We start from the raw sequence: 22,658 nt of genomic DNA on the forward strand, positions 1-22,658 counted from the left end.
AATTACGAAATAGGCCAAGTAGTTTTTTCTTCTTTCAAAACTTGCAATGAACTCGTAAATTTGTAAAAAACTGACCTTCAGAGAACCAATCAAATCTAATATACAGACAACAGCAGCAGACACAGATGAAAGAGGATAAAGAATCAGGAAAAAAAAAAAAACAAAGACAAATCTTGTATTTCACAGGATTAAAAAAAAAAGAAACAACTGTCTTCTTCCACCATCATCATCATCAAAGGAGCAACACACAAGAAGACTGAGAAAGATCAAGAACTCCAAAGAGTTTTTGACTTCTCTTCTTTTGCAGCAAAGTTTAGCTTGCTGATTTGGAGTGCTTTACAAGCCAATCAATGACTTGATCAATGTTGGTGGAGTTCTTGCAAGATATCATGAAGCAACAGACTTCTCTATCTGTGAGTGACTTGAGTCCCCTGTGCAAAACAATGGAGAAAACATAATCAGAATCCAAGTCAAGGATTAAAGATGTTTGAGTCTTTTGTGTGTGTTTTTTGGTTTGAGGCTTTATTACATTTCGTCGGTTAAGGCTTCTTTGGATAAAGCTCCAGGCTTGTCGATTTTGTTCCCAAGGACTAGAAGAGGAATACCACTAAGCGACGTCTTGCTCAACAAATCATGGAGTTCGCTTTTGGAGACACTGAGGTTGTCAGGATCAGCAGCATCAACTACATACCTGAAAACAAAATCAGCAGGGAACCAAATTGTGGCAAGAGTCAGGAGTTTAAATCATCTAAAAACCTAATTGAGAATAGTAAGATATAAGATGTTTACACAATGGCAGAAACAGAACGACAGTAGCGTTCCCACATGCTGCGGAACCTAGGTTGACCACCAAGATCCCAAAGCTTGATTGTGACACTTCCTTTTGTCACTTTCCTCATGTTGAATCCGACCTTAAGAAAGCGTACGAATCCTTTTTTACTACTAGTCCAAGAACGAGCAAATCTTTTGTGTTACTTTTAACGAAACATTATAGGGGAGTAGTGCAACTCACCGTAGGGATCATGTCTTCACTGTATCCACCAGTCTGAACAAAGAAAGGTAAGAGAGGAAGCCATTAACGAGTGTTTAGAAGATAAATAGAAGAAAGGTTGGTGGGGAAGTATAGTTTACTAATACTACTTACCGCAACAACGTTTACAAGTGATGTCTTTCCTGCATTTTGCAATCCTATCAATGAAAGTTCCATTTCTTGCTTGAAGAAAAGGCTGCAAAAAATGTATATTTGAACCAATTGAGACTATGCAAATCGGGCAAACGTGAGGAAATTTGAGATTTGTCAAACCCTTAGTTGTTGCTCTCACAACTAGTTCCGTAGGGATCTTTATATATTTCATTACTCACAACCCTTATTCATTTAGCTCTTTCTTTGTGCAGCTATCTTCATTTAACAATAGATCCCATCCCAGTTGTATTGTCTAAAACCTAAACTTGATGATCAAATCTAAACGGTAGCAATAAGCTCATAAAAGAGAGTAACAAACTTTGTTGCTTTCTTAGCGTGATCGTGTATTTGCTATTCCTAATGTCATTCGAAGATATTATAAACTACGAATCAGAAATTAAATTCGGCGGAAACAGTTCTATATGTTCCTATCATTGAACTCAAGTAGTACCAAGAGGAAACAATCCAAATCAAATCCCACAAACCAAGAAAAGAAATTTGAAGTAGAAGATATAAAAAAAAAAAAAAAAAAAAAAAAAAAAAAAAAAAACTGACCTGCGAAGCCAATTGAGAAGCGCATCCCACAAACCCATATTTTTATAAGAATATCAGATAGAAGTCGAGTTTCCCGACAAAGACAAGAGAGAGATTCGTAAGAAACAGAGATCGGTCTCCGCCACGGATCTCTCAATGTAGTGGGGGGGGGGGGGGGTTCTTAAAAAGGGAAAGCTTCCTTCTTCCGCTCTTCGCTGCGGATAATTTATTTATCTCATTCGAAGATATAATTTTCCTTTTGTGTGTTTCTCTTCCTGTCCAAAAAAAAAAAAGAATCGAAAACACGGCAAGAGAGAGAGAGAGCCGGCGAATTAAAAAGTTACAAAAAAATATCAGTAAATCTGGACCGTCAAACGAATCATGTAGGTCCTTCAACGTCGTGGGGTTAACGATTTGATTTACTATTCGTTTTGTATGGAAACTCAAGCTGTGTGTGACAGAGCGAAAGTCGTGGAGTAGTATTTATGTAAAATATTATTTGATTAGCCAATCAGAAGAAAGATTCGATTGGGACAGAGAGAAGTCGGAAGAAGAATTAAAAAGATTTTGTCAAGAAAAAAAACAAAAGAATGTCACGCCACGCCAGCCACTCGCGTTGGAGATTTGAGATTGGGAGCTGTAGTGTAGTACTCATAACGCCCCGTTTTCGTTAAGGTTTTTCATTATGGACATTTAGGCCCAGTTGTAATAGGCCTCATATGACTCGCGTCTATATACTTGGGCATTTTGGAATTAAATTATAAATCTCAGAAAAGGCTGTTTATTATTTTGATAATTAATTTAGACTGAGCAATGGCGGGTTGAGCCAGGCCCGTGCAGTAGTGCAACGCATGGGCGACTCGTGAAAGCCCAGATAGCAAGCTATCTTATCGGGTCTTCTCCCTTAAAAAATAGAGTTAATATCGTGTGAACCGATGGCCCACATATCAGATATTAAACTGATAAGAACAGATACTACACTTGATCTTAGCCAAAAGGCCGAGAAAGGTATGAGTTGTTTAGACTCACGGCAACGTCTTTTATACTACTCTTCCTTGCTTCCGAGTTTCTCTTGTAAGCGATGTGGGACTTTGTGAACGAGTGAAACTAAACAAAACTAAACCCTCTTTTTCTTTCAGCGGTTTTTAAAGAAGTCGCCACAATTTTTCAACAAGATCTGGGTTTTTATTTTATTTTATTTTATTTTCATATGGCCTGGGATTTTATTTTAGAGCTTTAACATTAATTAACTGTCGTCTTAAGTCAATGTCATCTTATCTTAAGGGTTTTTAATAACCATGAGATTTGTTTTCATAAAAGCGAAGAACATTGAGCTTCTGTAATCTGTATTGTGAGAGAGAGTTAAAGAGCGGATCCTTAATTAATTCGAGCTTCTGGTTTAAATAACTTACATACATACATACACTTCAGTGATAAAATAAAGTGTATGGTTTGATCCTTTTCCCCTTTTATTTGAAAAGTAAACAACAAAAAAAGAAAAGAAAGAGCCGAGTCAAATAAAAATCCAGAGAAAACGGCTCAAGATACGTTACTCAAATCACTCTCCTTTCTTCTATTTAACAAAAAAGAGAGGGAACAAAAAAAAACAATCTTTTAATTAAGAACAATGTAGCCACAAGCTATCCTTACCTTAGTAAGTAAGCCAAATACTCGAAGAAGAAAGGCAATTTTATAACAAAAAAATTATAATTATACTTTCATAAGTCTCTTTTGTTTTATTCAAAGAAATCCCAAAAAATAGGACAATAAACAAAGGAACATGATTTTCGATCATCAACAACATGAGAAAATCAAGAATACTCGGAGTTCTGTCTCAGCTCCTTCTAACGTTCGTTATCTCTCCCATTTTGGCGGTTTCAAGTTTATCGGACGGTGGAGATCATGAGAGGTTTAGGCGACGTGATCCTCTTAACAGCTTTAGACATTACAACGGAGGCTTCGATGTTCGAAACAAACACTATTGGGCTGTGAGTCCCTCTAACCTTCTTTAGTGTTTTGTCATTAACATTGTATGGTATTTTAAGTGTTAATGGGAATATCAGGCTACGGCATTTACGGGATTTCACGGTTATGCTGTCGCCGGATTGTTGATTATTCTCGGAGTATGTTTGGGACTTTACGTAGCTTTCTCCGACAAAAGTAGACGCGTTCCTTCCACGCGCCGTCGATATCTCAACCGTTATTATCTTCCTCTGTTATTACTTCTTCTCCTCGTCATGCTTCTGTCCATGTAAGCTTATACATTTTTTTATATGGAAGTTTTTATGAAAAGAATAAAATATGTTGGGTTTACAAAACAGGGTAACGATAGGGATAGTGATAGCAGCGAACCAGAGCTCGAAGAACAGAACAGAGGAAATGAAAGAAACCATAGACAAAACAGGAGAAGATGTTGAGAGAAACATCCGTACAGTGATAGTGTCGTTAACTAAGATACAGTACTTGTTGCTTCCATACGATCAGAATACGACTCATCTTCTCAACGTCACCACCCATCGTCTCGGAAAAGGATCTCGCCTTATTCAATCCTTCCTTCGTCATAACGGTCGTTCCATTGATCTCGCCATCAAAATCTCGTATGAATATATGACAATGACTCATATATATATTTGATTAATCTCCTCTGAAGTCTGAACTCTGATTGTTCTGTTCTGTTTGTTTCTCTAGGTATATATCTCATCTAATGATTGCATCCACCAACTTGTTCGTTCTGCTTCTAGCCTTTGGTGGGATCATTTAACATTCATTTAAATTGTGAAAATGTTATGGTGATATTGGACTGATCCTAATGGACATTTTTGGACTTTGTCTTTGTCTTAGTACCTCTATTTCTTCACTGGCACCCTGGATTTATCATGTGAGCAATTCAAACATTGTTGTTATTAAATTTGGTTAACTTTAAATACTAATCCTCCTCTTCATCTTCATACAAAGGGTGATATTCTTGTGTTGGATCATAACAACTCTTTGTTGGGTTCTAACTGGATTCGATTTCTTTATTCACACGTAAGTCAATCAGCCTTATAATCAAAACCCTCCACGTGTTTTTAAATACTAACTCCTCAATTTTCCACTCACGCAGCTTCGCTGAAGACCTTTGTTTAGGTTTCAGTGGTTTCATACAAAACCCACAAAACAGCACACTGACTAATCTTTTCCCTTGTATGGATCCACTTCATTCTGATAAAAGCCTAAATGCAATAAGCTTGATGATTCACACCTTCATCACCGAGGTATTAATGATTAATAGGTAGAAAGAGTCAAGAACTGTGGTTAATTGTAGAATCTAAATCCTCTGTTTCTTGTTTTATTTTGTTCTCAGCTAAATTCAAAAGTAGCAGAGTCAATGCGTTCTAATGCGTTGACTGATCGGAGCAATACTGTTTCGTGGGCGCCTGAAGCTGGAATCATTTGCGATCCGTTTGTCGGACAACAAATTAACAGCTACACGCCACAAAGTTGCTCCAATGGAGCCATTCCAATCGGCGAATTCCCAAACGTAAGTTTTTTAAATTCTACTCATGCAGCCCAAGTTAAAACCATGAATCTCTCTGTTGAATTAGTCTTAAGACACATGAGTGAACATAATAAAAACCCTTTACGTAGATTCTTTCGAGATTCACATGCCACGACAAAGATCCACCAGAAACGTGCAGAACCACCGGGAAATTCATCCCGGAATCAGCTTACCTCAAGGTCTATGCATACAGCAACTCAGCTCAAGGCATGCTCGACATCTTGCCTTCTCTTCAAAACCTAACAGAATGCCTTGCCGTAAAAGACACGCTATCGAGCATAGTCTCTAACCAATGTGAACCCTTCAGAGCTTCGATGTATAGCCTTTGGGCATCGATCCTTGCTCTGTCTCTTATCATGGTGGTTCTAGTTTTGCTCCTCCTCGCTAAAGCTTTCCAAGAGAAAGGAAAAAGTTTTGCTTGGTTTTCGATTCATCCAACTTCTTCTGCAGATATACGACAGGTGAATATATAGCATACTGTATTTTTTTTTTTTGGAATTTACATTTTAAAGAAAATATCATTGAAAGATAAGAGAGTGTTTAAAAAGTGTAAATATGACATTGTATCAAACATTTGTAATAAGTGTGAGTGTGTGACTGAACAAGCAAACTGTATACATTCAAATAACTATCACCAGAATACTATTTACCTTATGTTGTATCATTTGTTTCCATTGAAGTTAAAAGTTGTCTAATTGAGAACCCTTAAAACAAATGATGAGAGAGAGAAGAAAGGTGGAAAACAAATGGGTCAACCACTCAAAGAAGCCACATTTCATGTGCATGAACTATCTTTTTTATTTATAAAAAGACCATTACTTTATGATAATTACTGTTAGATACTTAGATTAACAAACACTCTCTTTCTTCCTCTCTTATTGATTTCTATTTTGGCTGTATTAATTTCCCTTTCTAATTTCTTGCTTTCTTTCTTTGTATCAACGTTGTAAAGAAAAAAACCAGAAAATTGGTATAAAAGGGAGTAATAGTTACTAAATAATGACAACGATTTGGATTAGATAACTATTTAAGAACATTGATAATAAAGACTATTGCACTAATTAATTAATAATAATCATCATCACTAGCTCCTTTATATATTGATTATAAAATCACCGGGAAAAATGCCCCGAGAGAAATCAAAGACAAAGAAGTAATCAGAGCTGAATCAGAGGAAGAAAGAAGAATCATTAGTCTCGTCTTCGTTCGCACGTCGAAATCACCAAAGACCTTAGAAAGATCCGTTTCAACTAGACTTCATTTTACTCCACTTTTCTGAATCTCCTCAGCAAAAACAAAAAAAAAAACAAAAAACAAAAAAAAAAATATAGCTCTTAAGATTTCTCGATTCAGCTTCCTAATCTCGCATCTGAGAGAAGTGTTGGATTTGGTGTTTGCTTTCGGACAAAGCTAAAGAGAGTTGAGAATCTTTGAATAATGTCGGGAAGTTCGGCTTCTGCCGCCGGTCTCCGAGGATTTTCAGGTACGTTTCCGTCCCCTAGTTTCTCGGATTTGCGGAGCTTAGTTTGAATCTGCTTCGTAAACTTAAGGTTAAACTTCTGCTCAGCTCATTTGGGTGTTAGCCTCGGATCTGAATCAGCTAGAATTGAGCTCACCAACTTTGCGAGATTTGCTTAGAAATAGCTAAAGTAGCTTCTCGAACATAACGCATCGAGCCGTATTTACATAGTTTAGTAAATCAACACTAGTAATCCATTTCGAAATGCATCAAATCTGTGTTCATATTTGCTTAATTTTTTCTAGTTGGCTGATTTAGAGTTGATGAGTCTCTTGTGGTTGTCTGAGTTTTGTATATATATATATGTGTGTTTGGATCTACAGAGTGTTGTTGTATATATATTTACAGTGTTTTGAGAAGAAGGCAGAAAAGAGAGAGAGAGAAATGAGGATAATGAAGAACAACAAATACAATAAGAAACCAACATCTTTGCATTGCAATGATGCAGGAGGTGGTTGCAGATATTCATTGCTTACTATTATTATATGGACCGTCGTTGGCTTTTTCCTGGTGGTTCATCTTGTCTCGCTCTATAGCAGAAAAGATAACAACATTCATGACGACGTTTCTTCTTCTGATCAGTTACAAGTAGTACATCAGCATCAGCATCAACATCTTCATCTTCATCATCCTGTCGTTCATCAACTTGTAAGAGTTGAAGAAGAGATCCTGAGAATGCCGCCACCTAGGAAGCGTTCTCCTCGTACTAGCAAACGGAGATCAAGAAAACCGATACCTCTGGTTGAGGAGTTTCTTGACGACAAGTCACCAATTCGCCATCTCTTCTTTCCCGGTCTGAAAACTGCTGCTTTTGGTCCAACCAAGGATATGGGAAACGAGACTTCGTATTACTTCCCCGGTAAAATTTGGATGGACACGGAAGGGAATCCAATTCAAGCCCATGGTGGAGGGATTCTGCTTGACGAGAAATCTAACACATACTATTGGTATGGAGAATATAAAGATGGACCAACTTACCATGCTCACAAGAGAGGACCAGCTAGAGTAAGTACCACTTTGTTTCACTTGTCCTATTAGCATTTCTAGCTCTTGTGGGTCTTTTGGGTTAAATTTTCCATCTTGTGTTGTCTCCAGGTTGATATTATAGGGGTTGGTTGTTACTCTTCAAAAGACTTATGGACATGGAAAAATGAAGGCATTGTACTCGGAGCTGAAGAAACAAACAAGACCCATGATTTGCACAAATCCAATGTTCTTGAGCGACCCAAAGTGATCTACAGTGAAAAGACACAAAAGTATGTGATGTGGATGCATATCGACGATGCAAACTACACTAAAGCTTCAGTTGGTGTTGCCATTAGCGATAACCCGACAGGTCCTTTCGAGTATCTATACAGTAAACGTCCACACGGGTTTGACAGTCGGGATATGACTGTCTTCAAAGACGATGATGGTGTTGCTTACCTAATATATTCGTCTGAAGTCAATAGCGTGCTTCATATCGGACCCTTAACGGAAGATTACCTTGATGTGACGCCGGTTATGAAAAGAGTAATGGTGGGACAACACAGGGAAGCTCCATCTATCTTTAAGCATCAGAAAGTTTATTACATGGTCACTTCTTGGTGCACTGGCTGGGCACCTAATGAAGCCTTGGCTCATGCGGCTGAATCAATCATGGGTCCATGGGAGAAACTGGGGAATCCATGTATTGGTGGTAACAAAGTTTTCCGGTTAACAACATTCTTTGCGCAGAGCACCTATGTGATTCCGTTACCGGGTGTTCCCGGTGCGTTTATATTCATGGCAGATAGATGGAACCCAGCTGATTTACGGGATTCGAGATATGTATGGTTACCGTTGGTTATCGGTGGACCTGCTGACCAGCCTTTGGAGTACAATTTTGGATTCCCAATGTGGTCCAGAGTATCTATCTACTGGCACAGTAAATGGCGGCTGCCTTAAAGATATACCTGTAACCATATATGTTCTTACCGATCTCTCTGTGCTGATCATTGTTGTTGATTTATTTTGTAGATTAGGCATTCATACACAAGTGTAAGGATTATAATTTCTAATAAATCTTTTACTGAAGAAGCTTGATTACAGCCAGCTTTTCAACATAAAAGGTTCAACGTTGTCATACAAATGCTATTATGATTTGGGATCTATCAAAACTAGTCAACAGTTTTACAAAATGGGTAGAGACTGTTATCAGTTACCAGCTAGAGAAATCTTTAAACCCTGAGGAGGCTGACGCAGTAGTTTTTCTTTTCTTAGACACACCAATGGTTGAAAGATCAGAGTCTATGGCACCACTAGTCTCTTTAGTGGCTGTACTACTCTTTGCTTTCAAGTATTTCCCAACGCCACCACCACCGGCTCCAGCTTCTGCTGTTCCTGATCCGGGGTTGCTGTACCACGATCCAACCTTCTCCTGATACACCACATTGCATATAAAATATAAGATCAATCGAAAAGCAAATTTGAAAAGAAGAGAATTTATTTGGTGGAAGGGAAGATACTAACAATGTCTTTGTCTTCGTTCTTCTCTCTCTCAGCTTTCTCTTTTTCCTCTTCTTCAAGCTCCGTGTATGGATTCACGAAAACATTTGCTTCGATTATCTTGATCTCTTCCTGCAAGAATTCCAAAATACAATCTCAGGAGACTAAAACTACTTAAGAACACAATGAGTTAAAAGCTTTTGGAACTTACAAGAGGACGGTCGCTTTCATCTACAGGCACATTTTCCATTGCTGCTAGTGTTGCCAAACCACCAACAACTCCACCAAAAACTGTGTGTTTGTAGTTTAAATGGACTGCAGATTTGTATAAAATGAAAAACTGAGAACCATTTGTGTGAGGACCACTATTAGCCATACTAACTACGCCTCTTCCTGAGTGAAGCAACTTTGAGTTTGGCTCGTCTTTGAATGGCTTTCCCCAAATTGATTCACCTCCTGATCCTGTGCCAGTAGGATCGCCACTTTGAATCATGAAGTTCCTTTGTAGAAGAAAGTTCAAAAGGTCACGTTTATATTAGTTGATAATAACATCATAGAAACTCTTAAAAGTATAACAAAGGAGATTTCAGAGGCATATATGGATACCTGATGCTTCTGTGAAAGGGAACTCCGTTGTAGTAACCGCGTTCACAGAGAGTGATGAAATTCTCACATGCTCGAGGAGCTATATCGCAATGGAGCTCAATGTTCAAATCGCCATCTGTTGTGCGAAACTGAACATACCCTTTCTTTTTCGGGTTTTTCTCGACTTCAATTAGTTCAAAATCGTTTCCGGTCACAGGAGTGAATGCAGTGGAAGTGAAAGAACGAGAAGCAGCACCCGACGAGTAACGACTCTTCACCTGCAACAAAAACACCAAACATTTTAACAACGCACACAAAGCTTTAAACCGATTGTGCCCCGTACAAGAAACTAACCAGTTTAGTATTAACAGGTGCTCTATCTCCAGCCATATGCATAGCTATCCTTGCTGCTGTTTTATCACTAGAACCAGCTTTAGCTGCATCAGCACTTCTTCCATAAACGGAAGCAGATGCAGCATCCACAACACTGTAGGTCTGCTTCGGTTCTTCTGCTTTAGAATCCTCTTTGATTTTTGATCTCGACTCAAGAATCGCAGCAATAGCAGCGGCTCTCTCGTTACGTGCCTTGTTTCCACCTCCACCATGTAAAGCAATCTCTTTAGCTTTTTCAGTTCCAAGATCCGCAAGCATATGCTTGATATCTCCAGACACGTTTATATTATAAGCTGGGTCAGAGTTCATCTTCTTCAACTCTGTAAAACACACATGCGAAAGGGAGTTATGACCAACATAAACTAATATGATATATTGCCTGAACCAAATATAAAAACTGAATCAAACCTTCATCATCAATCTTGAGGCCATTTTTAACGTGATCAAACTCCACTGTGACTTTACTGTCAACTGCATTAGGATTCTGCAAAACATCAACAAAGAAAAAGTAAATGCGCTTTTACCAGACCAAATCATTGCAAAGTATCAAGAAAAGAGAAAGGAGTCAGTTACCTGAATCGTTATAAGGTCGGCTCTTGTGAATGGTTCTTCTGTTATAAGCTCCTTCCAATTCTTGGTTTTGATATTTAATTCTTTGATTGCCTAAACTTATATAGCAAAACAACAATAAGAATCACTGAAACCAAAAATCGCAAGCAAGATGACTCTAAAAAGCACCAAAAAGAAAGAAAGAAAAAAAAACACAAACCTCGTAGCAGAAAACGTTTCCAGTAGTCTTCACAGCAACTATATGTGTAAATTCAGTAAAGACTTTGTTTAGAACAGGACAATGGTACTCTCCTACAATGGCACAACACATATATATATCAGCATATCTCACGGATGAGAATCACAACGAACCATATAAGTATGTAAAAGAGAAAGAGAAAGAAGAAACCTTCAGAGTTTTTGTGAAAGATGAGAGGAATCAAATCTTCTCCTTTCAATGGTGCTCCTGTAACTGGATGTTTACCAAACTTCCTAATATAAGGCACTATAGTTCTGCAATATCAAAAAAAAAAACCCAATTCCCAAAATCAATAAGGTAATAAGAAAAAGTAAAGCTTTAGTGCCCAAAGTTCACAATGAAGCTAGTACTCACGTTATCTCGAAAACACTCCCGTCGCTAGTACACACAGGATCTTCGAATGGCAAAAACGTAAGCCTGAAATCAGAGATTGAAAATTAGGGATTCAAATCCAAAAAAATTGCAAAACGAAATCAGATTTGAGTAAGTGAATAGTTGGAAAAAAAGCAAACATACGCGCAGCAATAGAAAGGAAGACTCTTGAAAGGAGTACGGTTCTCTTTGGATTTAGCGCCTCCCCATTCTGTTGCCCACTCCGTCTTCGTTATGTACATTCGATCTTTGCTGTGCTGTTTCTTCCCCATCTTTTCACTTCTTCTTCTTCGACTTTGATTTTCTAGAACTTTAAACTCGAATAATCCAAATTCGGACCGAGACAACACGAGCCTGATAGATTCAAAGTTCGATTCTAGTTAGCTGGGAACCCTAACCGTTACGATTTTGAGATCTGAGACTACCGCCCTCGCCACCGCGTCTTGTTTTATTATGGAAGGCGTTTAGTTACCCAGTCGCCGCCGTAGAGCAAGATCCAGCCCAAATAGAATCCGACCCGGATTTAAAGGCCTGTTTTGTTTCAAACATTAGGCCCAAACTATTGTTATTGTTTCAAATATAGGCCCAAACTATTGACATTATATTGGGTTATTTTGTCCCACATCGAAAAAGGAAAACATCCTTGATTAGAGAAGTAACAATTTCTATTATAAATAAGCTGGTGTCAGAAGTTTGAGTTTTCAAATTACTTCCAAAATCATAACGGTTAGTGACTGAGTTGCCATCATCGAACTTGAAATCTATAGGCTTTTGTGTTATTTCGAGCTGAAAATTTGGGAGGACAAATCAAAGTCGAAGAAGTAAAGAAAAAGACGGGAAGAAACCGCACCTTTACTATTACATTCAAACAAACAATTAATTTAACACGCGGATACATGAGGGGGATGAGCCTATTACAAGGAAAGTACATATTACTATATGATCATATATAATAATCTAAGGCGTCTTGAGGTATCCATTTTTGTCCAAGTACGACACAACAACCTCTGCCATTTCAGTCAGTGACGAAGATGAAGAAGAAACACCTTTGTCTCTGTTGTTTTGTATCACTATCTGCAACTCGTAGTAGTAGGCCAATGTTTTTGATCATTAAAGTTCAAATTTGAGACTCAATTATATCAATTCAAATGACAAAAGAGAGAGAAAAAAAAAAGGATAGTTATGAACCTCGCAGTCCAAAGGCGGTTCATATGGATCATCTACTCCTGTGAAACCTAAACATAATCAAATGGGTTAAAATTAGAGAAAATCAACTCAAATTGTGTGTTAAGTTGAAAACAGAAGCAGAGAAAAAAAGCTTCAGAAACCTTTGATTTTCCCGGCGCGTGCACGTTTGTATAATCCCTTTGGGTCTCTAGCTTCACAAACATGGAGTGGAACATCCATGAATACCTTATCAAGAGAAAACACCAAAAGAGAGAGAGAGAGAGAGAGAGAGAGAGAGAGACTTCAATACACTCCGTGTTAAAATCTTAGATGTTTGACCCTGCATTATACATTCATTAAACATCAACAAACCTCAATGAAATCTCCTTCTGGTAACAACGCACGGCACGCAGCTCGTTCCCTCCGGTAAGGAGATATCAAACTTGCAATACAGATGATTCCAGCATCTGCAAACAGTTTGGCAACTTGACCAACTCTTCGAACGTTTTCAGCTCGATCTTCTGCTCCGAAACTAAGATCGCTGTTTAAACCATATCGAACATTGTCACCATCAAGTATATACGAAAGCTTTCCAAGATTGTGCAAAGCTCGGCTAAGAGCACATGCCAGACTACTTTTCCCTGAAATTTTTTTTATAAAAGATTTTTAATGGAACCTCACAAAGTGAGTAGTTAAGAGGATCATCAATGATGAGATGAAGAAGCAAACCTGAACCACTTAAGCCAGTAATCCAAATAACACAACCCTTTTGCTTAATCAAGTCTTGCCTGTCGGATTTAGTAACAGGACAATCATGCCATACGATGTTCTTTTGCTTTCCGTTGATCAGCTGTGTTTCACCTAGTTAGTTTTTTCAATAATCTGAGATTAGATCTAATTCAGATATTTGATTATAACTCATCATCAATTCATCTTGGATATGTTCATCTAATCAAGATCTAATCAAATAAGCTTCAGCATTTGAAATTAGCAAAGAACCATAAGTTTTGAGCATTTGAAATAACCAAAAAAAAAACAAAAAAAAAAGCTAAGAACGGATCATAGTCGGAATTATGTGATTCGTACCGGCGCAACCAGAGGAACGCGATGAAATCGATTCATCGGTCGCCATGATCGGACGGATGAAACTCAGTCTCCGGTGACTTTTCCTGCGAAACTTCAAACATTTACGACCGGTGGTGGGATCTGAATTCGTGGAGCGTTCAGACAACGATAATCTCAGAAACCGCCGGAACGGGTCAGAATCACCGAACGCCGGAGAAACATCGCAGCTTCTTCCCATGCATCTCGCCACCGCCGCAACATCCATATCTCACAACAAGTAAAGATAAAAAAAATTCGCAAAAATCCAACGTATAAATATGGCACCGGCGAGATTCAACGATTCAATTGAACAGACTCAACGGTGGTGACTCTGAATCAAATTGCCCAGATTATATATTTTTTTAAAAAGTAAAAATTAATATTTTAAAGTCGGTTATAATATATTTTTTATAAAATAAATTTTGTTGTTTAACTTTGGCTTGTGGAAGCCGAGTGTTAGCCACGAATGGACCCGAGCGTGACGACATCGGTGGCTTTGTCGGATTCAATTTGTTTAGATGTTCTCGAATGTGATTTGTCGACTTTTCATTTATTTATTAGATACAAAACCTCCTAATACAGTATTAAACAAGTTTTAATTGATCAAAAAAATATATATTATTATGAATATTCTATATTGTATGGATGTCCATTATCGGCCTATTAGTATATCAACCTAAATTCTAAAGTTGTATCATTATATATGTATTATATCCTATGAGATAGATTAATAACAAGAGAACAATTCCCTAAAACTTTGTTCTTAACACGTTATCACCATGCTCTAACCCTAGCCGTCTATAAAAAAAAAAAAAAAATCCAAACCGCCGAGACGTTGAGGCATTGAGCAGACGTCACCGACAGACTTTCTTCTAGAACCAAACTATCTTCGTTATCAATCAGATAAGTATTTGTACTTTATGTTTGAGTCATACTTATTGACGATTTGACTCATGCATCTAAATTTATATTACCGTCGCATGATTTATAATTTGGTCGTGATCGGTTCATGCTACGGATTGTGTGTTATTATTTATTCCTACGATCTGCTTGAATCATAATTCATTATGGTATTGTCAAGCTTTACTGTTTGGTTTGATGAACTTATATCGGTTTGGTAGTTTGAATTCTAAAGCCATCTGTTTGATATAGTTTTATGATCAAATTAAATCGTTTCATGGTCATGACACATGGTTTACCCTTTTAATCGATCTGTATTTTTTTTTTATTGAGATATTTGACATTTATCAAATTGGTTTATCATCTTGTATATAATATCCCATCATAATAGTTTAATAATTAATTTGTTATCACAAACCATGCTTTGTTATTGATCGACACATGCTCATGTTGACATGTTGTTGTTTTAACTCCACCATATATGATTTGTATAGTTTAACTCCACCATGTTTTGTTGTTTCATGGTCATGACATATGGTTAATCGGTCATGTTGTATACGATGAGATGATCCGGCAAAATTGCTTTAACCGTGAATTCCCCACATAATTATCGACACGGAGACGGGCAATGATCGAGCTAAGTACTATTTTACTCAACATATTTATATAGATCTAATTGCTTCAGTAATCAAACATGATTAATATATTCATGGCTTCGTTATATAGAACTCAATTTTCTATATAACAGATTGACCCATATCTACTTGGATGATTCACCGAAAGAAAAAAAATGTTTTAATTGTTCGGTATTTGTTGGTTTACTAATAAAATAAAAACAATATATATAATTATATTATTATAATTATATTTTTTGGTAAAACGTTTTAGATTTTATAATAAAATGTTGTAAAACATTTGGAGTGGATCTTCCATAACCGGCCCGTTACATGTACTAGAGTGTATGGCTTATGGCCGAGGCCCATTACCTAATTCCTATGTCTAGTCGGTTTTGTACTATCCCTATATATATGTAACCTCCATTCGATTCTATGAATAAGAACAAGAGATTTACACCTTCGAATTCTCTAGTTTCATAACACTACGTTATCAGCACGAAGCTCTAAAGCCAGCTGAGAAAAACCCTTACCCTAAAACCCTAAAAACCGCCGCCTCTTCCCTTGTTCGTGATACACCCTAGTTCGTGGTCTGTTCCTGTCCGGGGTGAGTTCTGTTCGGCGATCGGTTCCTGTTCGAAGTAGCAGCTCAAGTTCGTGATCGGTTTCTTCCTCCTACCTTGTCTGAGGTTCGTGATCGAGAGAAGAGTAAAAACCGAGGTCTTTAGCTCCCGGTTCATATCCAGTCAACCTCCTAATCGGTGAAGGTAAATAAGATCAAACCCTCTTAGAACCTATAAATCGAACTTGATCTATTAAATATATTGGAACCCTAAAACTAAAAGTAAACAATCAACAAACAAGTTTTATACAGTAAAACCCTATAACTTTAAAACTTTAAAATCGGTTGTTCTTATGCTTAGGGTTGCATAGATTGTTTGTGAATTAAACCAATTATATTATGATTAAAATCCGATTATGATTGTTTGATTGTTTGAGAATTAGTTGCATAAATCCTTAGATCTAAACCCTAAAAATCCGAATTACTTAAGAATTAAAAGTTTAGGGTTGTTTGATTGTTTGTTTGTTGCATAAGAACCCTAGAACTAAACTATTAAATTTGAAATTCATAGAAGAAATTTAATCTGATTGTTCTAAGGATTAAAACCAATTAAGATTGTTTGTTTAATCAAAACTTAAAATCTAAAACTTTAAAATCGGAAATTAGTCTAAATTTGCATGAAAAAAAATTTGGATAACTTCTAAAATTATTATAATCATTATCTTAAAGGTTTAAGAAATATTTCCTAAAACTTTGTTGTTATCCAATCTTAAGAAAAAAGAAATCCAGTGTTGGGCATGGATCGGTCTCATTACCGCGTGACCCTATGTATTTGGCATGGTTCGGTCTCATTACCGCATGTCCTATTAAGTAATTGCATGGATCGGTCTCATAATACTGCATGCTAATGAACGGTTGTCTATTTCTGTATTATGTAGATGGCAGGGCTTAACAATCTTGACTATGTTGCCTTGAATGCTTCTGGAGACAATTACCTGCAATGGGCATTGGACACTAAGATCATGCTGAAATCGAAGGATTTATTTGAGTGCATTGAGGAAGGTTATGACTGTTCTGATAAGCAAAAGTACAAGGCCATTATGCATATGCGCCATCACCTTGCTGAGAGTCTTAAGAATCAGTACCTCACCATAGAGGATCTTCTTGACCTTTGGACAGAGCTGAAAAGCATATATGGACACCAAAAGATGGTGCTCCTACCAAAGGCTCAATTTGATTGGAAAAACCTAAGGATCCAGGACTACAAATCCGTGGATGAGTATAACTCAGAGCTGTTTAAGATAGTCTCAATCCTTAGGTTGTGTGGTACTGAGGTGACCGAGAAGGAGCTGCTAGAGAAGACATTCTCTACTTTTCACACTAACAACATACTGCTTCAGCAACAGTACCGTGAAAAGGGGTTTAAAACCTATGCAGACCTAATCTCGTGTTTGCTGCTAGCTGAGCAGAACAATGAGCTATTAATGATGAATAGTGCAATGAAACCTCCTGGTACAGCCCAATTACCAGAAGCTCACAAGGTTGATTTAGCAAAGAAAAATCCTCAAGAGCCAAAGGAGACCAAGGAGTCTAACTATGTCCATAGGGACAAGAGTGGTCGTGGCCGAGGAGGAAGTGGACGTGGCGGTCCTGGTCATGGGACTTACCAAGGACACAAGTTTGGTGGTCAAGGCCGTGGTAATCGATCCGGTTTCGGCCGTGGTCGGGGTAGAGGCCGCGGGGCATTCAAGCCTCAACCAAAGACCAAGTCCACTTGCCATAGATGTGGTTTGGAGAACCATTGGATAAAGACTTGCAGAACTCCTAAGCACTTTGTTGATCTCTATCAAGAGAGCTTAAAGAAAAATCCAGAGGCTAACCTGGTTCCTCTCGATGGTGAAGATGATTTTGACCATGAGAAGGATGATCTATTTGATCATGAGACCTCTGATTGTTTAGGAGAGGATATGTGAACTCAAAAAAAAATGTTGTTTTAGTTTAATTTCTATGCTTTATGTTTTTGCATTTGATTGGATTATTTTGTTGAATGATTATTTGGTTTAAATTCAAAGTTATTTCATTTCCTTCAATATATTGTTTAAAACAAAAATTATTGTCATTATAGAAATGGCTGAGGACAAAAGTGAACTTGTGGTGGATAGTGGATCCAGCCACACAATCTTGAAGGATAAGAGATACTTTATTAATCTCATAATGAAAAATGCCAATGTTAGTACAATTGCGGGTATAACAAGCCTTATAGAGGGTTACGGCCATGCTCATATATTATTACCTAATGGCACACATCTTGAACTAAGTGATGCCTTGTATTCACCCAGCTGTAAGAGAAGTTTATTGAGCTTTAAGGACATTCGTTTGAATGGTTTCCATGTTGAAACAAAGGGTGAAAGAGACAAAGAGTTTCTATATAATACTAAAATCATACAAGGACATAAGAAAGTCCTAGAGACTATACCTGCACTAGCCACTGGTCTTTACCATGCTAAGATTAACATGATAGAATCTAACTTGGCAAAGAATAAAATGTTTAATGAACAGTTCACTCTATGGCATGACCGGTTTGGCCATCCGGGTTCTAACATGATGCGTAAGCTTATTATGAATTCAAATGGGCACACTCTTAAAGAGAGAAAAGTTATCCCTAAGAATCTCACGTGTGTAGCATGTGCACAAAGGAAACTTATTGTTAGGCCATCACCAGTCAAAGTAACTAAGGCAACTTTGCATTTTCTGGAAAGGAAACAAGGGGACATATGTGGACCTATACACCCACCTTGTGGGACGTTCAGGTACTTTATGGTCCTTATTGATGCATCGACCAGATGGTCGCATGTTTGTTTGCTATCCACAAGGAACCTAGCATTTGCTAGGATGTTGGCTCAAGTTATAAGACTAAGAGCACATTTTACAGATTTTCCACTTAAGACTATACGTCTAGACAATGCTGGTGAATTTACATCCCAAGCGTTTAATGAATATTGTATGTCCATGGGGGTGAGTGTGGAACATCCTCTAGCACATGTCCATACACAGAACGGATTAGCTGAATCCTTCATTAAATGAATACAATTGATTGCTCGACCATTGTTAATGAGGTCGAAGCTTCCTGTGTCGGCTTGGGGACACGCAGTATTACATGCAGCAGAGCTTATACGCATCAGACCATCTAGTGAACATAAGTATTCACCATCCCAACTATTAACGGGTCATGAGCCAGACATATCCCATCTCAAAACATTCGGGTGTGCCGTTTATGTAGCGATTGCTCCACCACAGAGAACTAAGATGGGACCTCAAAGGAGGATGGGAATATATGTTGGATATGATTCTCCCACCATAATTAAGTATCTTGAGCCAACTACAGGAGATTTGTTTATGGCTAGATACGCGGACTGTCAATTTACAGAATCCGAATTTCCTATGTTGGGTGGAGAGACAAGCAAGCTGGTTAAAGAATTATCATGGAATCAAATATCCTTGAATTGGCAAGATCCTCGAACTCTAGCATGTGATGCAGAGGTTCAAAAGATTATTCATTTACAGAAGCTAGCTAATCAATTGCCAGATTCCTTTGCTGATCTAAAGAGAGTAACAAAATCGTACATACCAGCTTGTAATGCACCAGTACGTATTGATGTTCAGAAGGAACACAATCAAGTAGCTACAGAGTCTAAGCCACGTTTAAAACGAGGTAGACCATTAGGTTCCAAAGATAAGAACCCTCGGAAATCTAAGAAAGGTGCAAAACAGACCGAGGTTAAGGAAATTACAGACATGGCCGCGGCAAATCCTAAGGTACTAAATGAGGCTTGGGACGCTGAACCTCAAGGTCCTGAAGGTATTGATAACAATGATATCTCAATCAATTATATCATGTCTGGAATTCAATGGAACCGTAAGAATGTCGACATTGATGAAGTATTTGCATATAAGGTAGCACTTGAGATAAATGAGGATCATGAACCCACGTCTATATTAGAGTGCACTCAAAGTAAAGATTGGCTAAAATGGAAAGAAGCCATTGATGTGGAGTTGAACTCTTTAAAGAAGAGGAATGTGTTTGGTCCTATTTTAAGGACACCATTCAATATAAAACGAGTATGACATAAGTAGGTCTTTGTAAGGAAGAGAAATGAGAGTAATGAAATCGTGAGATATAAGGCATGGCTTATAGCACAAGGATTCTCTCAAAGACCAGGTATAGATTATGAGGAGAAATACTCTCCTGTGATGGATGCAACGACTTTTAGATATCTAATAAGTCTGGCTATAAGAGAAAAACTGGATTTGCGGTTAATGGATGTTGTAACTGCATACTTATATGGTCCACTGGATAATGAGATTTATATGAGATTACTAGAGGGTTTTGAGCTTAAAGATAAGAGTGGTTCTCGAGAACAATACTGCATAAGGCTGAACAAATTCCTTTATAGACTGAAACAAAGTGGGCGAATGTGGTACAATAGACTAAGTGAGTACCTAGCCAAAGAAGGCTATAAGAATGATCCCATCAGTCCATGTATTTTTATAAAGAAGTTTGCAAACAAAGGGTTTGTGATAATAGCAGTGTATGTGGATGATTTAAACATCCTTGGAACCTCTGGTGAAATTGCCCAAACAGTAGGATATCTCAAGAAAGAGTTTGAAATGAAAGATCTAGGTAAAACTAAATTCTGTTTGGGATTACAGCTTGAGTACATTGATAATGGAATCCTTGTGCATTAAATGGCATATACAGAAAAGGTACTCAAGAGGTTTAATATGGACCAAGCTCACCCATTGACCAGCCCAATGGTTGTGAGGAGCCTTGACTTGGATAAAGATCTATTTGGTCCAAAGAAGGCCGATGAAGAAGTTCTCGGTCCTGAAGTGCCATACCTCAGTGATATAGGAGCGTTAATGTTCTTGGCTAGCCACACTAGACCGGCCATATGTTTTGCCGTGAACCTCCTAGTAAGATTTAGTTCTTGTCCGACTAAAAGGCACTGGAAATGTGTTAAACATGTTCTGCGTTACCTACAAGGGACGACAGACTTTGGTTTGTTTTATACTAACTATAACAAGGAAGGTTTAGTTGGTTTTACTGATGCAGGTTACTTATCGGATCCGCACAAATCAAGGTCTCAAACCGGTTATGTTTTTACTCACGGTGGTACGGCGATCTCATGGCGTTCTATGAAACAAACCATTGTAGCCACTTCGTCTAACCATGCAGAGATCCTAGCAATTCATGAAGCCGGACGTGAGTGTGTTTGGTTGAGGTCAATGACTCAACATATCAGGACAGATTGTGGCATGATCGATGATAAGGAAGCAACAATCATATACGAAGACAATACGACCTGCCTCGCACAGCTCAAGGAAGGATACATCAAGGGAGATCGGACGAAGCACATCCTACCCAAGTTCTTCTTCACACATGAACTACAAAAGGCCGAAGAAGTTCAAGTGGTGCAAGTTCAATCATGTGACAACTCAGCCGATCTCTTCACTAAGGCATTACCGACAACTACATTCAAGAAGTTCATGCACCAGATTGGAATGCGGAGGCTTAAGGACTTTAGGGATGCTTAGAATAGGGGGAGCAATGCGTGTTGTACTCTTTTTCCTTCACCATGGTTTTGTCCCATTGAGTTTTCCTGGTAAGGTTTTAATGAGGCAGCACCCCCAAGCGTATTGCACTGATCCCTTATCATCGGCACGGTTATGTCATCCAAGGGGGAGTGTTGTAAAACACTTGGAGTGGATCTTCCATAACTGGCCCGTTACATGTACTAGAGTGTATGGCCCATGGCCGAGGCCCAATACCAAATTCCTATGTCTAGTCGGTTTTGTACTATCCCTATATATATGTAACCTCCATTCGATTCCATGAATAAGAAGAAGAGATTTACACCTTCGAATTCTCTAGTTTCATAACATAAAATCTTTAATGAAAAAAAAAACGTTTAAACGAAAAAGATATATATATACATATATATAAAGAAATGATGCTTAATAGTTAATACTAATTGAACACTCATTTATATGATTGTTTATAATATTTGTGAATTATATTTGTTTAATCACAAATTTAAATCTAATAAAATTAGATATAATATTATGATGAAATATTTTTAATCATGTCCTCCGACTTGTATGGTGAATAAATTGAAAATTTAGTAACAAATTACTAAATAATGATTATGATCATGTTTTCCTGGCTTCACTTCTATGAGGAGGTTTAAGTCCAAGTATATGACCATAAAAATTCATTCTAAAGAAAGTAAATGACTAAAAGTCTATAAGAGAATATATATAAACAACTAAATTCCACTTATAACCAAAATTATAATAGAAGATAATATCATTGTTGGAATATATTAGAGATAATATATTCTACTTGTCATAAAATATTGTTGTCATGTAGACACAATATAATGAAAATATATTTTAAAAATATTATAATCTTGTTATTTGTGAATGAGTAAAATAGTGAGATGTTGATCATGAATCACATCCTATTGGGTTGCTCTATTTATGTGAATTATGTTATAAAAGAAAAAGAAAGCAACACTAATAACATTAGTCGAGAAAATTGCTATAAAAGTGGTCATGAATGTGGATAGGATATATAAAGCCACGCTCAATGTCGACTAGTTTCTCCACTAGAATTGAATAATAAGATATATGACGACGAAAGAAACTAGTGTGAGACAATTTCCACTATTCTACTACAATATTAAGAAGTAGTAGAAAAAGTATTGAAAGCTCTTGAAGAGTATATTTTCTATTACCTATGGGAACATAATTTGATAATTATGTGTTATAATCTCCCAATTAGTCTCAAAGTTAAAAGGGTCTAAGATATAATACATTACTCAATTTGAGAATGTTATTGATTACAAAGTGG

General features: G+C 37.4%; 6 protein-coding genes and 1 non-coding gene across 8 annotated transcripts; 3 read left to right on the forward strand and 4 right to left on the reverse strand.

Moving 5' to 3' along the window:
- Nucleotides 1–59: 59 nt before the first annotated feature.
- LOC104727265 (ADP-ribosylation factor-like protein 8b) lies at nucleotides 60–2,335 on the reverse strand. Its single transcript, XM_087474211.1, has 7 exons — nucleotides 2,086–2,335; nucleotides 1,739–1,992; nucleotides 1,145–1,226; nucleotides 1,013–1,045; nucleotides 790–911; nucleotides 530–691; nucleotides 60–431 (listed from the first exon to the last, which is right to left on the reverse strand). Exons 2-7 carry the CDS (start codon nucleotides 1,774–1,776, stop codon nucleotides 314–316), a joined length of 555 nt encoding a protein of 184 aa, XP_087330337.1. The 5' UTR covers nucleotides 1,777–1,992; nucleotides 2,086–2,335; the 3' UTR covers nucleotides 60–313.
- Nucleotides 2,336–2,533: 198 nt separating this feature from the next.
- LOC147935645 (U2 spliceosomal RNA) lies at nucleotides 2,534–2,729 on the reverse strand. The gene has a single exon (XR_015573238.1). It is a non-coding gene; the product is annotated as a U2 spliceosomal RNA (small nuclear RNA).
- A 596-nt stretch (nucleotides 2,730–3,325) lies between these two features.
- LOC104727267 (uncharacterized) lies at nucleotides 3,326–5,919 on the forward strand. The gene is made up of 9 exons (XM_010446328.2): nucleotides 3,326–3,705; nucleotides 3,781–3,968; nucleotides 4,039–4,314; nucleotides 4,406–4,464; nucleotides 4,559–4,595; nucleotides 4,673–4,744; nucleotides 4,821–4,971; nucleotides 5,061–5,237; nucleotides 5,345–5,919. The coding sequence occupies exons 1-9, from the start codon at nucleotides 3,520–3,522 to the stop codon at nucleotides 5,726–5,728; spliced, it is 1,530 nt and encodes a 509-aa protein (XP_010444630.2). The 5' UTR covers nucleotides 3,326–3,519; the 3' UTR covers nucleotides 5,729–5,919.
- A 392-nt stretch (nucleotides 5,920–6,311) lies between these two features.
- Nucleotides 6,312–8,829, forward strand: LOC104727269 (uncharacterized). Of its 2 annotated transcripts, none has more exons than XM_010446330.3 (3): nucleotides 6,312–6,738; nucleotides 7,123–7,779; nucleotides 7,870–8,829. In XM_010446330.3, exons 2-3 carry the CDS (start codon nucleotides 7,159–7,161, stop codon nucleotides 8,698–8,700), a joined length of 1,452 nt encoding a protein of 483 aa, XP_010444632.1. In that variant the 5' UTR covers nucleotides 6,312–6,738; nucleotides 7,123–7,158; the 3' UTR covers nucleotides 8,701–8,829. The 2 variants fall into 2 exon arrangements, with proteins under 2 accessions (XP_010444632.1, XP_010444633.1); XM_010446331.3 differs by having other exon boundaries at nucleotides 6,373–6,738; nucleotides 7,223–7,779.
- LOC104727268 (peptidyl-prolyl cis-trans isomerase CYP65) lies at nucleotides 8,807–11,901 on the reverse strand. Its single transcript, XM_010446329.3, has 11 exons — nucleotides 11,543–11,901; nucleotides 11,381–11,443; nucleotides 11,177–11,280; nucleotides 10,988–11,079; nucleotides 10,792–10,881; nucleotides 10,627–10,702; nucleotides 10,180–10,538; nucleotides 9,847–10,103; nucleotides 9,452–9,740; nucleotides 9,265–9,372; nucleotides 8,807–9,172 (listed from the first exon to the last, which is right to left on the reverse strand). Exons 1-11 carry the CDS (start codon nucleotides 11,668–11,670, stop codon nucleotides 8,954–8,956), a joined length of 1,785 nt encoding a protein of 594 aa, XP_010444631.2. The 5' UTR covers nucleotides 11,671–11,901; the 3' UTR covers nucleotides 8,807–8,953.
- Nucleotides 11,902–12,220: 319 nt separating this feature from the next.
- LOC104727271 (adenylyl-sulfate kinase 4, chloroplastic) lies at nucleotides 12,221–14,100 on the reverse strand. Its single transcript, XM_010446334.3, has 6 exons — nucleotides 13,652–14,100; nucleotides 13,295–13,426; nucleotides 12,938–13,206; nucleotides 12,727–12,811; nucleotides 12,587–12,633; nucleotides 12,221–12,472 (listed from the first exon to the last, which is right to left on the reverse strand). The coding sequence occupies exons 1-6, from the start codon at nucleotides 13,893–13,895 to the stop codon at nucleotides 12,356–12,358; spliced, it is 894 nt and encodes a 297-aa protein (XP_010444636.2). The 5' UTR covers nucleotides 13,896–14,100; the 3' UTR covers nucleotides 12,221–12,355.
- Nucleotides 14,101–16,683: 2,583 nt separating this feature from the next.
- On the forward strand, nucleotides 16,684–17,718 carry LOC147935646 (uncharacterized). Its single transcript, XM_087473080.1, has one exon. It carries the CDS (start codon nucleotides 16,684–16,686, stop codon nucleotides 17,716–17,718), a length of 1,035 nt encoding a protein of 344 aa, XP_087329206.1.
- The last annotated feature ends 4,940 nt before the right edge of the window (nucleotides 17,719–22,658 follow it).

Source organism: Camelina sativa, chromosome 11, assembly GCF_030686135.1.
Source record: "Camelina sativa cultivar CO46 ecotype springtype chromosome 11, ASM3068613v1".
NCBI lineage: Eukaryota > Viridiplantae > Streptophyta > Magnoliopsida > Brassicales > Brassicaceae > Camelina > Camelina sativa.